The sequence below is a fragment of the Vidua macroura genome, chromosome 2, assembly GCF_024509145.1.
Source record: "Vidua macroura isolate BioBank_ID:100142 chromosome 2, ASM2450914v1, whole genome shotgun sequence".
Lineage (NCBI taxonomy): Eukaryota > Metazoa > Chordata > Aves > Passeriformes > Viduidae > Vidua > Vidua macroura.
Window position 1 is genome coordinate 98,527,220 of NC_071572.1, and position 14,805 is coordinate 98,542,024.

At 41.5% G+C, this 14,805-nt stretch overlaps 1 protein-coding gene across 1 annotated transcript in view; it reads right to left on the reverse strand.

The window, feature by feature from the left end:
- Positions 1–5,429: 5,429 nt before the first annotated feature.
- The window catches only part of FAM124A (family with sequence similarity 124 member A), a 36,754-nt gene continuing 27,378 nt past the window's right edge, over positions 5,430–14,805 (reverse strand). The window contains exon 4 of the mRNA XM_053971095.1: positions 5,430–6,221. Within this exon, the coding sequence (XP_053827070.1) occupies positions 5,430–6,221 (792 nt within the window). The remainder of the gene's footprint in view (positions 6,222–14,805) is intronic.

Genomic DNA, 14,805 nt, shown 5'->3' on the forward strand with positions numbered 1-14,805 from the left:
TCCATCCATCTGTGTAGGGTTTTGGGATCGTCAGTACAAGAGTGATATCAACAAACTCGAGAGTTCAGAGGGTCAGGGAGTAATAAGACCATGGCTGCAGGAGCAACTGCAGTCTTCCAGCACCTAAAGTGGGATTATAGAGAAGACAGAGCCTGGATTTCTAATAGGTACTCAGTGAAACAAGAGGGAAAGATCAAAATTTTGGACATGGGAAATTCTCACTGCAGATTAGGAAGCAATTCTTCACCATTACAGCCGGTAAACACTGGCACACATTGCCCAGAGACACCGTGACATTACCACCTTTAGATACTTTCAAGTATGACCCAGCAAGGTCCTGAACAACTTGATTTAACTCCAAAGCTCAAGGCTTCAGCAGCTTTGTGCTTGCTTTCAGCAGATGCTTTGGACTAGATGATCTCCAGAGGCCTCTTCCAACTCCTGATGTTTCTACAGCTCTGTAAGTGCCATAAAAACATATATAAACCCCATCATGTTAAACCATAAAAACCAAACAAAGCCAAACCTACACAGCTTTGCATATAGAATGTAATCCTGACATGCAGACGTGTCCCATGGGAGGAATAAAGAAATGCATTATAGGTAACACCACACACTGATGAAAATAAGAGGTGATTATGAAGACCAGTGTACATCAAACAAACCCAGATGGGATTTGAGCATGCAAGATTACCAACATATTTGTGTCACAGCTCCTATTTTATCATTCAGCTTTACTAGAGAAAATTATTTACAACACCACAGTGAGAATCAAAAGACCCAGTCTGCAGAGGCAAAACTGAGTACAACAAAAAACATTTTTGCTGCGTTTATTTTGTAATTATCCCACCAATACATACCGCCAAAAGCTGTAGAGCTTGTGGCACTGCAATTGCTTTGGAAGCCTGGTTAAAATACTCTGTAAGTCTGCAATACTTTATAAATGAACACACAGAAGGTTACATACAACTGACTTTTCACCTCTATTTTATTTCACAGAAGTGCATTCTGGGGTGATAAGGAGAGAAAGTTCAGGAAAAACCTGCAGTTCTCAAAATACACTGTTGATAATTTAACCAAAACTTGTGCATATTCAAGTCTCTGAAGAGATGAGCCCCTTCTTAAATAATGGGAAGAGAATTAATGAAGCCTACCTTCAGTGAAACACGCTTCTAATCTAGCTTTCTTTTTATAGACAGAAAGTTTTCTGTACACTATCACCTGTTTTTCCTGACAGTAGGACACTCATTTTTTTACAAGATTTGGTTACAAGCACCATCAATGTAAACAATTAAAACTTTAATCTCTCAGTATCAGTAAACAGAACAGAGACAGAACCAGTGGGGACAGTACAAACACAGAGTCTGTGGTCAGTCATTTGGCTTGCTTCCCATCAGGATTAATGTGGCAAAATCTGGAGCTGAGATGCTTGTGGAGCTGCTGGTTAATAACACACACAAATGTCATGACTGACACTTGAGCTGTCCTGTGCTTCCCTGTGGACCTCCAATACCAGTGCTTCCTGCTGCAGCAGGTGACAGCCCCCAGATGTGATGGACTCCTTTTAGAGGCATGCCTTAGCAGAAAAATGGTTCAGAGCCTTGTCTTCATCAAAAACCCCAATCAGCTTTTTGTCAGGAGTGTTGGCAGGATGCCAGGATCAGACAGCTACATCAGCTCAAATGAGTTTATTATTTCATGTCCAGATCAAGTGTTTTCTGTATTATTAAAATATTGTGAAAATACCATGATTATGGACAGAAAATGATGAAGCATAAATTTAAACCTGTGGATGCTGACTGTCCTAGGCATCACTGTTTGTATAGTGAAATGCAAGCTGATGGAAAAAGTGGCTAGTCTGACTTCATAGTGTTTTATATATATTTTGGCAGGGTACATACAATAACAGGGGGATACAACTTTAGATAAATCAGGTTCACATGTTCCAAGGAGGGATTTGATCTAAAGGTCGTAACAGTCAGAGGAAAGACTGTGGGGTATGAAGGAGCACAGAGCAGGTAAACACACCATGACAAATTCTTCATTAGTGCTATTTTTGGTTCCAGAAAGAGAACAGTTTACCCAAAACTGCAGAAAGCCGAAACAGTTTTAGAGGGCAGGAGAAGGCTGATACTCTTCTGTGCTCTTTACCTTAATAGACTTTCTTATTTATTCATTGTCTTTAGCACAAAAGATAAAGTCTACCCCTGGTAAATGTTATGACAGCATCTCACAGAGAGGAGACTTTGGACTTCAGTTTGTTGCCTTTTCTCCTGTGTGAAGAAAATAACAGCAAAAGGAAAAAGCCTTGACTATCCCTCTGGCCTCTTCTGGACTCAGGCTGCAGGTTCCTTCCCTAAAAACTGTACTCATTTTCCTTTAGACTTTCTTCCAGTATAATTTGTAAAAACCATGCACTTACCAAAAAAGGCCAGGGGAGCAGTTCCACTTTTTGTAACTATTATTTACAGTATGTGTGTGCTTTTCCACCTTTTTTTTTCCCTGTCCAAAGCAGAAATTCTTTTGCTTAAAATTACCTGGCAATACAGCAAATATCTTTCTCTGAAAATGCGTTTTTATTCCACACACCACAATGCCATCACGGTACGACTTCAGCATTTACACCTGTATATAGGCTACATCCAGCATTATACACACACCTTTTAACATGGTCATTTCCCCAGTGGCTCAACCAGAGCTGTGATCAGTGACACTTGTCAGCCAAAAATACAACTTTTCAGAATATGCATAATAAAATTTGTTTATATGACTTAAATCCTGGTGAAGGTACTTAGCTGTCATATTAGCAGCTTTTCACTTACTTTTTTTTTAATACCAATTTAACTGGAACAAAACAGGTTATCAAAAATGCATATTTTAAAAACATCTTCTGAAAGCCAGAGAATTTGACCTTTTTTTCCCTTTGGGGAGAGGTATTCAAGAAGAAACAAGTTTTATCCAGAAAGAAGTATGCTTGCACTGGAAATATGAAGAAGAACTTTCTGCATGAATTATTTTTAACAGAAAAATAACAACCCATTAAAAAGCAGGGAGCTGTCTTTTATTTGGGTCTAATGGTGTAGCAATATATAAAAATGCTGTGTTATCTTTCTTGGTTTGTATTCTAAAAAGGTAAGCTGTATTGCCTGAGTTAGGAGTAGCAAACATGGTTTACTCAGGTTATCACTGTCTGTACAAGTGGTTCAGAAAACTGCCCAGAGGACTCCCTCCTAGCTGAACAGGATGGGCTTTCAGGGTGAGGGGGCTGAAAATGTTCACTAAGGTTTCTCTTTTGGCACTTTCTGCATCCTGGTCTGTCAAAAGATACAGTGGAATTTCCTCTTCCCTGGGGAAGGAGTGACACTTCTTCTGAAGAAGTTTCTATAAATACATTGGCAGCAAAAGGAGGGCTAAGGAATCTCCATTCTTTGCTGGGTGCACAGGGTAACACAGTGTCAAGGGATGAGGAAAATGCTAAGGTACCTAATGCCTTTTTGCCTCAGTAACACCAAAGCCAGCTGCCCCCAGCATACCCAGCAATGACAGCTGGAAGTTAGGGTTGAGGAGCTGAATGAAGTCCCCATCATCTGTGAGGAAAGTGTTAATGACCTTCTGTCCCAGTTAGACACACATCTATGTGCCCTGATGTGATGCACCTGAGAGTATTGAGGGTGCTGGCCAAAGATCTTGCCAAACCCCTTTCAACCCTTTTCCAGCAGTTTTGGTTTCCCGGAGAAGTCCCATTGGACAGGAAATCAGCAAATGTGATGCCCATCTACAAGAAGGGCTGGAAGGATGATCTAGGGAACTACAGGCCTGTCAGCCTGACCTTGGCACTGGGGAAAGTCATGGACCAGATCATCCTGAGTGCCATCATGTGGCATGTACAGGACAACCAAGGGCTCAGGCTCAGCCAGCATGGGTTTATGAAAAATAAGTCCTGCTTGACCAACCTGATCTCCGTTTATGACAACGTGATCCACTCTGTAGGTGAGGGCAAGTCTGTGGATGTTTTCCACCCAGACTTTAGGAAAGCATTTGAAACTGTCTCCCACAGCACTGTCTTGGAGAAACTGGTTGCTCATGGCTTGGATAGGTGGACTCTTAACTGAATAAAACTGGCTGGATGGCCAGGTCCAGAGAGTGGTGGTGAATGAAACTAAATCTAGTTGGTTGCTGGTGACTGGTGGTGTTCCCCAAGGCTCAGCTCTGTTTCACGTCCTCATTGATGATTTGGATGAGCGGATTGAGTGCATCCTCAGTAAGTTCACAGATGACACCAAGATGGATGGGAGTGTTGATCTGCTGGAGGGCAGGAAGACTCTCCAGTGTGATTGTGACAGACTGGATCAACAGGCTGAGGACAGTCTTGTGGAGTTCAGTAAGCTGAACCAAGCTGGGTCCTGCACTTGGGTCAAAACAATCCCATGCATTGGAACAGGCTGGGGGAAGAGTGGCTGGAAAAGGACCTGGGGATGCTGGTCAATAGCAAGCTGAACACGATCCAGCATGTGCCCAGGTGGCCAAGAAGGCCAATGGCATCCTGGCCTGTATCAGGAATAGCATGGCCAGCAGGACCAGGGCTGAGATTGACACCTGTACTTGGCACTGGTGAAAGCTGCACCTTGAATCCTTGTGTTCAGTTCTGGGCCCCTCAGTTTAGGAAGGACACTGGGGGGCTGGAGCATGTCCAGAGAAGAGCAATGGAGCTGGTGAAATATTTGGAGCAAAAGTCTGATAAGGAACAGCTGAGGGAACTGGGATTGTTTAGTTCGGAGGAAAGGAGGCTCAGGGGTTATTACCTCACTGATCTCTACAACTACCAGAAAAGAGGTTGCAGTGAAGTGGGGGTTGGTCTCTTCTGCCATATCTTGAGTGCAACGACGAGAGCAAACAGCCTTAACTTGCACCAGGGGAGGGTAAGATTAGATATTAGGAAAAAATTATTCACTGAAAGAGTGGTCAGACCTTAGAATAAATTGTCCAGGGATTTCGTAAGGTCAGTGTCTGGAAGTGTTTAAGAGGTGACAGGATGTGGCACTTGGGGATATTGTTTAGGGGTGATTATGGTAGTGTTAGGTTGTCACTTGGACTTAGATGATCTTGAAGACCTCTTCCAACCTTGATGTTTGTGTGATTCTCCCCCACCTCACCGCTGTCAGCTCTCAAACTTTGGAAGGAAACTGCTTCCTCACAAAAAACTTCTTGCCTGACCCTACTGGGGCTGTGCTGCTGTGCTCAGACTGCTTTACTGTACCCAGTTTGGGAATGCAAATCTCAGATGGTTCTGAGTATTTTCTTCAAATATTTAACACACTTCTGCACAACCTTCTCCTCAGCAAGGAACCTTCTCTAAGTTCAGGGTGGACCCACTGCTGTCATTCACAAGTAGAACACGTCTCCTCTGGAAGGTGTAAGTTAGAGAAACCTCAGATGTAAAATTCTTCTTCATTAACTGGTGAAGCTGGGCAAACATGATCATCCAGAGAACAGGGAGCTGCTCTCAAGGGCTGTTTGTGTTGCTTGGAGAAAGATGTTGACATGAAAGAGCTGGAAGACCATTCTGACGGAGAAGGCAGTGAACCATCAACTGACTCAAAAGTATTGCACATGGCTGATACAGGCCTTCCACTGGTGGCTGCCTGTTTAGCCCTACTGACAGTTTGTTTCTGTGATGGAAGAGAGTCTTCTAACTCACTGCAAAATCCATTAAGGGCAGAGTATGCAGAAACCACAGACAGGTCTGAGAAGGACAGCTTCATCCCTGTGTCCACATCAGTCTCTTGGGCACCCTCCAAGTCATCAATGTTAAGCTTGGGGCTGCATTTCCATGTTTTTAACCTGGTTGCAGGTGACCCAGTGTTTAAAAACTGAAATGGTTCACTTAAATGAAATGTCTCTGATGCAGAAGAGGAGTTCACTGTGGGCAAGCAGAACAGAGATTTGCTTCGTTGAAATGACCAAGAAATGCTGGAGGTACTCCTGGATCTGCATGTGAAGTCTTCTAGATCACCGTGTCTCAAGTCCTGCTGGGAGAAACCAAGATAATGACCAAGGCCATTTGTGGCCTTTTTTTGACCCATTTCTTGTGGCTGTTCAGAGACAGATCGGTGGCTCTGAGGAAGAAAGGCTGGCAGAGTAGTGAAGTGGGAATCTGTTGACACAGATGGATATGGTTGCTTGTTCTGCTTTGCAGACTTCCTACACCAACTGTGTGCTTGCTGCAGTCAGGAGAGGGAGAGAAGAAGATCACATTAATACAGAATTGGCAGTTTTACAGCCCTAAGTCTCCATTGCTGAGTTGTTACTGCAAATAATTACGAAGCAGACTTCAGTCAGTGTGCTTGCAGCAAATGTTTTACTGCAATAACAAAGACAAACCACCCTGCCAAAATCCCAAATATTTACATAAGGAGCCTCAAAGACAACAAGAATAAATGGTAGAGAAGCCTTGCCTTGTGGGCTGAATTACGCTAGCTTGAATTTCTCACTTCCTATTGACTTATTCAGATTCATTCATATTCTGTCTTCCAGCATTTGTACCTTAGTGGACAGCTTAAGAAAAAAATAAAGAAATGGAAGAAGTATGTTTTATAATTATAATTTCTCATGTCTTCCTTATTTTTTTTTTTGTCCTCCTTTAAAACATCAGAAAGCCTTCAGCAAGCATGCTCATTCTGTCTTCTCCATGGAAATTTACTAATTCTTTCAATTTTCTTCCTTACCTAGTAAGCTCTATTAACTAGCTCACAGTGACATTACAGACACACATTCAGTTTGCTTGTAGATACCTTGACTGAAGACCCAAACTCATGATTGTGATCCAAATCTGGACCTGAATTTCAGTCTCAGTTGCCTATCCACCAGACACTCAAGCATTTGAACAGGGAAAGCAGCTGTGACAAATGATGACCGAACATCCTACTCAAGAAAGAGCTGGAGCAAGGTGGCTTTCCTATGGAACTGATGTCTGGGTAACTGAACTGTGTTTGAGCAATCATAAGGTTTTTCACCTTTGCCCTTATTTCAGTGAGGCCTTTAGAAATTAGCCTTTTAAAAAGTTTAATTTAAAGTCTTCTTAATAGAATTTCTTGCATAATACAAAATGCTTGCTCCCCGCTCCAAAGGGGACAGGAACTAATGGGACAAAGTGCAAGATCATACCCTTGAGAATAAACAATAATCTCAGCTATGGGGCTTGTCAGTTGGAAACAGGAGAGGAGAAAGAACTGGGTATCCTGATCTCTTTCTGCTATTAAAGCAACAAGGCTGTGACAACATGGTATTGGGCAGTCTCAAGTGAGTTCAAAAAGCACTTTGGACAACACTGTTATGGCCTCATCCGGAATACTGCACATGATTCAAATCACACCTATGTGAAAAAAAATAAATTTGAACTGAAACGGATGGAGCCACAAAAAAAAAAAAAAAAAAAAAAAGAAAAAAAAAAAAAAGAAAAAAAAAAGAAAAAAAAAAGAAAAAAAAAAAAGATGATCTATCCATTAAAAAACCAGAACCACAAACTAATAAAAGATTTCTAATAACAACAGAAAGAAAAGAATCTTCTGGGGTGAGTAATGGATAAAGACAGAGCCTGCTCATTTTACCAAACAGATTATATGACATGACAGAAAGAGCTGAGACCTGGCAACCAAGGAGGTTCTTTGTACCCAGTCTCTAAAAGAGCTCCATACACTGCTGCTTCTAGCATCTTGCTAATGCACATCACATTGTCTTAGTGACCTAGATCTGTCATAGCCATAATCTGGTTTTTACTGAAGTGATTCTACAGGCAAAAAGAAGGATTTTCACATCTGAAAAAAATGCTTGGTTCTTTCATGATCTCTTGCTAGAGATTATAGGACAGCCAAACCACAGAAGTTCATTTAGATGCTGTAGATGAGTAAACATACATATATATACTATATATATGTATGTATATATATATCTGTAACAAGGTGTGTTAATTCATAATCTATTTCTATGTAATATAGTAAGCTCTTTCCCTTAATGTCATAGAGAATTATATGAATGAAGAAATTGAGGACAAAAGAGTCAAATGTAATGAGTCAGTTGTCAACAAAACATTAGCCAGAAATCACATTGAATCTCTATAAATAACATTATTTTATTAGTGCAATATGTGAGCCAATTTGTTTAAAATCACTCTGCAAGATAAAAAGCTGGTCCGCAAAGAAAATACCAGCTGTTTCTTAACTAAAGACATTTTTGGATAACTCAGAAATAAGAATCTGACATGCTGAAAGCCCACAAACAGATCACTGCACTCTTGTGATGTGTTTGACCAAGAAGACACTCTTCATTATATTTTGTTATCATTAACAAAAGGTACAATTTTTTTTTTTTTCTCTGCAGTAACTCTGATATGAGATACACTACATGAACTCAACCACCATGCCCAATGAATCAATTCCCAAAATCATTTTGGGAACAGATCTATCCTTGCACTGCAGAGAGTTCCGGGGCCATTACCTTTACCTTGTGCAGGCCACACCAACTGTGTACCACACGTAAGTCAGGCAGACCCCACAGACATCATAAATAAAACTGAGCTGTCTAGTTAATACAGCCAGTGGGGTCTGGAGAGCAATTCAGCTTTCCCTGAAAAAAAATTCTTGTGTGTGGTTGGTTAGCTGAATTGTTTTCTATGTCCTTGGGCTGTACTACACTGAGAACACACACTGTAGCTGACAACCTACTTTAGGTAAGATGTTAGTTTTAGGGTTTTGCTATTTTAAATGTTTTTTTCCTAGTAATTTTAATGTTCCTGAAGACAGATAGAGGTACTTCATTTTACACAAAGGATTTGCTGTTAATCTTGCTCCTGGATCACATGTCCTGGTCAAGCCCAGCTGGCCTGGCAGGAGGTAATGGTGGATGGTGGGGAGAAGAGAGCAAGCACAGCCTGCCCCCAGAATGGCTGCCTGCAGGGCAGATCAAGCGACATCACTAATACAGCTTATTTCTGAACAGCTGTTTATAGGAGGAACTGCTCCCCTTGATAACTTTTTTCAGATGAGTTAAGATTTAGAAGACCTATTTTCCAATGCTGCACTTCATTATATGGGCAGAAATGTGAAATAATGGGGAAATATTAATACTTTAATCTTAAAGCAATGTAACAGAAGACTTTCCTGGCTGTGAGAACACCAGGCAGTACAAGCAGCAGTGGTGTACTACAGGTAGAACAGTGTACCACAAGTAGCGTGTCAGAAGCTCCATCCCACAAAATACTAGTGAATAAAGATTACAGGCTAATCCTGTATTGTAGAGAACTGGATTATGTGGACTAATAGGACTTTTCTATATCTACATTCTCTAACATGTCAGAGATCACAGAGGGGATTCAGTGATTTAGCCAGGATTAAAAGTCAGGCAAAACTAGCTCCTTGTCCTGTGCCAAGGCCAGTGACTGTGCTCCCCTGTGCCACCTTGGGATGGAACACCGAGTGTTGCATGCAGCCTGTGCATTCATGTGACCACTCCTCTTCAGTTTTTGGAGGAGGCTTCTCTGCCTCCTTAATCCTGCCACTGGCTTTGAAAACAGCTGCATCTTTTCTGAGTTATTTTCTTTTTCAAATCCTCATCGTCAGCCTTCTCACGGCTTGTTAACACTCTCAGCATTGCCTGTTGCCTCCCTGCTGCTTGGCAGAGCCCTGCCTGGTACAGCCATGCTGCCTGCAACAGGCACAAGCACCAGGGAGATGTCAGAGAGGGCTTCGAGTCATCTGAGAGGCCAAAGACACAATGCAAAGTGACACGTTGATTTTGACCAAAATTCCAAATGCAGGGAGGTAGATTTGTCAGACCTTGCCACAAAGATGTGCAGCAAACCTGGCCACTGACAGATTAGCTCTCTAACAGAACAGATTTTTTCATCTGGCGCTGATCTGCTGCTCATTTATAATCTCTGCACAAATCTTTGTGAAGCCTGGAGGGATTTAGAGTCTTTGTGTTTTACAATGGGCTGCAGAAGAATTTCATGATGAATATCCGGGAATGCCATGAACAACTTGGGGTGAACCTTTCAGAAATGCACTTTCAACTTGGGCTGCCGGCACCTAACAGAAAAAATCCATGAGTGTTGCTGCAGTCTATTTTAAGTTATCTGCTTTTTAAGAAAGCAGAGAGAGATCTCCTTAAGCATTATCTGCATTAAGAACTGCCAGCAAGGCTTTGCTGAGGTCAGTACCCAGCAAGCACAGCAATGACATCACCATCTCGAGCCCAGATTTTGCCTGCCTTGCTCAACAAAAGTGCGATGGTGTTTGTTTAATTGTATTAAAACCAGTGGAACTGATCCAGAGGAAAAAAAATCAACACAAGAAAAAGTGGCAGAGATTAGTCCTCAGTATCATCATAGTAAGTCTTACTTGAAAGGCAAATAGTCAGAAGCACAGCATTTCAAAAAGGCAAAATGCAGAGATTTGATTAAAAATTGAACCTCTTTGAAAAAGCAGCTTGTAATGTGTTTACAAAAATAGAAAAGCTGAGTGCTTTGTAACACAAAATATATTCATTCTCAAGAATTTTTGCTGGGTGTATAGATTTGTAAGAGATCCTAGTATGCCATAGAATTTAACTAGATAAAGTACCTTAGGCTGAAGAAAAACAAGTGAAAATCTCTTATATGAGTTAGGGACTGATTCTCTATGCTCCCCCAAAACCCAGACATTAGCATTAAGGACAACCAAACACTTATGGCACAAAAAGGAAAGGAAAAAATAGAATAAAATATTTTGTAAAACAGGAGACTAGTATTAGATTTGCAGATTAATTAAATCAGTTCATGGCACCTCCCTTGACGGAGTCAATTTTTGCTCTGAAATTGTGTCTTTTCCACAACTTTCAGAAGAAAATAAATATAATTTTTGTAAGGGTGCCCTGTACACATCCTTGCCTGTCGTAAGACATAGAACAGTTTGGGTTGGAAGAGACTTTAAAGATTGTATAGCTACAACCCCTCTGCCATGGGCTGGGACACTTTCCACTACACCAGGTTGCTCAAAGCCCCATCCAACCTGGCCTTGAGCACTGCCAGGGATGGGACATTCACAACTTCTCTGGGCAACCTGTGCCAGAGGATGCTTTACTTGCCTTTCTTCCTCTTTGCGCTCAATTCTGCTCTATCTGCACTATTACGTATAATAATTCAGCAAACTTGAAGGTCTTTTCTCGTCTCCATTTTCCTTCCTGCAGACCAAACTGTTCTCTGAAAAAGTGCCCTTTCTTTGCCTGTTTTTGTCTTTTTGCCTTCTCTGACCCTGGTTTAGCTGCCTTTCTTTCTCTTTTCCACTTGTACGTAACTGAGTCCTCTTGTCCCAGCTCCTTGTGTCAGTTATGGCCACTACCTCTGCTCCTAAAACATGACACCACTTCTCAACTCAAGATTACAGTTGCCCCATACAGATAAGAACATTGGCCGATTAATTCAGCAAATCAGCTAAAAAAAGAATCCCTTTACCTCCTCATAAGCTGTGATCTGTTAACATTTGCAGTGTTATTTCAAGGATGCCTTAAAAACCAACACTAGGCAGAAAATAGCCACCTCATAAACTGCACAGGGACTCTCTGGCATGTAAAACAGCAGCAGGTCCTATGCTTAAGTGCTGAGTCTCTGCCTAGGTAAGATATTAATTTTTCTGGTGTCCACCTTCCTCCTGGGTATGTCTGCATGTTCCATCTCACACAGAGTGGCTAGAAAATCCTGCCAAAATATTATTTTACTTTGCCTACTCTATCCAGAGATGTTATCATAATTTAAAGAAGCCATCTGTGAACTTTCTCCTCTCTGCTCACTATCCTTACTTCCCACACATGCATGGCCAAGCCAGTCCAATCAGTTATCAACCTTTCCTGCTTCCCACACTGCATTGCCAGGAGTGTAAGTTGATTAGCACTTCATCTGTCTCTGTGTGGATTATGCCCAGAGGCAGCCAAGAATCTGGACAAGACCTATAAATCCAGCAGTATACTCAGTATACCAGTAGATGGTATATTCTTAGCTGCATTATTTACATATTCTTCCCACTGCTCTGACAAAAGCTCCCCAGTGCTCCTGCTTCTGGGCTTAGCTCTGGTGAAGCAGTGTTGGACATCTTCCCATAGGATGCAATCGTGTTCCTAAGTCTTGCTCCTGCTCCAGCCAACTGAACCCTTTACCTCAGCTGTTATATAGCTGCACCCTTGGAGCAACTTGCCAATGTGTAAAAGCTACTGTGACAAAATAATTCTGAAGGGCTTCCCTGCAAATGAAGGAATAGTTTCTTGGCATTAAACAGATTTATCTTACCCATGAATAACTTTGTTGTCTCTTGAACTGACTTTATCTAAGCCCCTAGATAACTGCATTTGCAAAATGGATTAAGAACATGGATCAATCTGGCTGGCAAGTATCCAAGTCCCTGTCAGGACAAGCAAGAGGTCATATTTCTTTAGCTTAAACATGAAAGTATACCCAAACTTCAAACTTTAAACACTGCCTGCAATTTAACAGGGATGTTAATCAACCATTTTTGGTACAATTATTTTTAAAAAGGTGCAGTATCTGTATAAAGTAAACAAAACCATTCTGGTGATTACTAACTATCAACTGATATGGAGACTGAAAAGTACTGAGCTGAGAGGTCATTGTTTAAGTTTATATAACTGGGAAGAAATCAAAGTTATCATCAATGCTGTGGCATGTATAATATTGCTAATAGCAACTCTCTGTAAAAAGTCAAAATGTAGTCTTGTTACTTGCAAAGGTAGTTACTACAATTGCTTTGAACTTAAAATGAATTAAATGAATATAAGGAGTCCATGGAGCACCAAATCTGATGTTTTCTATATCCCAACTCCATCATTTCCTCTCCCTAACTGACCATTCTGCCTTAAATTAAGGTATTAACCTGCTTGCACCTGCTGAGTGGCTGTTATGTGGTTAGCTATGAATATGTACTAAAGTCTACTTATTGGCAGGTTCTTGTTCCTGTATCAAAACAATCATTAAGTAAACTAGCCTTTTCCTGCTCCTGCTCTTTATCATATGATCTGTCTTCAAGTCAGAGCTCCCTTCAGACTTACTTTGGTTGGGCTCAGGTGACCCTACTCTTCCAGTTTCCATTTGCAGGACTGTTTCTCCATTCCTCTGCATGGGGTGAGCCCTTCCCTGTCCCTGCACCTTTCTGAGGTCACCTTTCTGGAGTCCAGAGCTGAAGACAGGTGTGGCCCTTGGGACCCTGTGCAACTTCCCATGCTTCCTATGGCATAGTAACTCTGGTACCCACCAGAGTATGCAATTTTCTTTTCATGGTCAGGTTGCACTGGTGGCTGTAGGTATCTGAATAACAGGAAATTTTCCCTTTGATTTAGCCTTAGAGCTCCACTTCTTATTGTACAGATTTGCTTAAAACCCATATACCAGGACCTAGTTTTCACAACTTTAAAACGGCATAAGTTAGATCCAAAGTCTCTGTTTTCCTTCCACTTTACATATACTAAATTTTTTGCTTCACCAAACTTCCAGAGTGATAAATGCCATTTCTGTAACTTCATTCTCATTTGCCTTTTTGTCCTCCTGTTCAGAATCATCATCCTCACCGAAAACAGAAATGACAATCAATTGTATTTGCAGGTCATACTCAGGCAGGTTTCTGCTCTCCTCTTTTGGTTCATATGGCTAAAATCTTATCCTGATTTTCTTTGCTCAGCAAGTCTTATTTTACCTCTGCACTGCCTGACATTTGTCACTTCTGAAAATTTGCTGAGTTTAAACCAAAAGCCCTATTTATAAGCCCTATTTTTTTTTGTTTTCTTTTTGTTTTTACCCTTCCCTTCAATTTGCTTGAAACCAGTGTAAGGGCCCATAAACCAAAGTTATATCACACAGCAGATACCTCCTGAGAAAGAACAGGGAAAAGAGGACATAGGTGAGTGTGGTTGCCATGTATAGGTTTGGTGATGACTTGTCAGCTTCAGTTTGCAACTTAGGCTAACACAGATATGCCTGAAGTGCAATCAGTAACTCTGACAAACTGGTGACTGTCTTGCCAGATGGGCAAGGAAGCTGCCCTCTCCAGTGCTTTACAAGTGTTATTCAGCTCTGGCATGGGATTTCTCTGATGGTAGCATCTGCAAAGCAGCATCGAAAGGTTCCACTACCACCTGGATGTGACTCACCAGAGCAGAGATGTCCTGTGTACTTGGAATTTCGGTCCCAGGAACTACAAACCCGGTGGCACTGTTCTACAGAGGGTTGAACACACTTCTCTGCATGCTGGGAGGTCTGTACGGTGCAAGGATGGCACTCATAATGTGTTTTCCACAGAAACAAGGTCAGGCAACTGGACAAGCCACATGAATGAAATTCACTCCAAAAGAACACCCTTTGAAATCTGAACAACAGCCTTATAAAGGTGAAGGACTGTGCTCCTTGATTTTAATGTAAGCAGCAATAAATAGCTCTGCAGTGCAAGAATGCACATTAACCTGGCTCTGGATTGCCACAGATACCCCTCTGCAGGGCAGACACCTATTAAGAGTTTGCTGCTTATCCTTTTATCTCCCTTGGATGTGGTGTAGTGAAGCAGAGCATGCTGATATATTGCCCAGATATGGTGCCTACAGATGTCCTAACAAACAAACTCTCAGGATTCGGTTATGAGCACTTGAGATTAGTTCAAAAAGAGAGTCTGGGAATGTCTCTCTTAGGCTGCTCTTCAGGATGCATTTCTTTTCCTTCATCACCTCTCTCTTCATCCTGATAATCACTGTGCAAAAGAGAGATGCAGTTTGTCACCC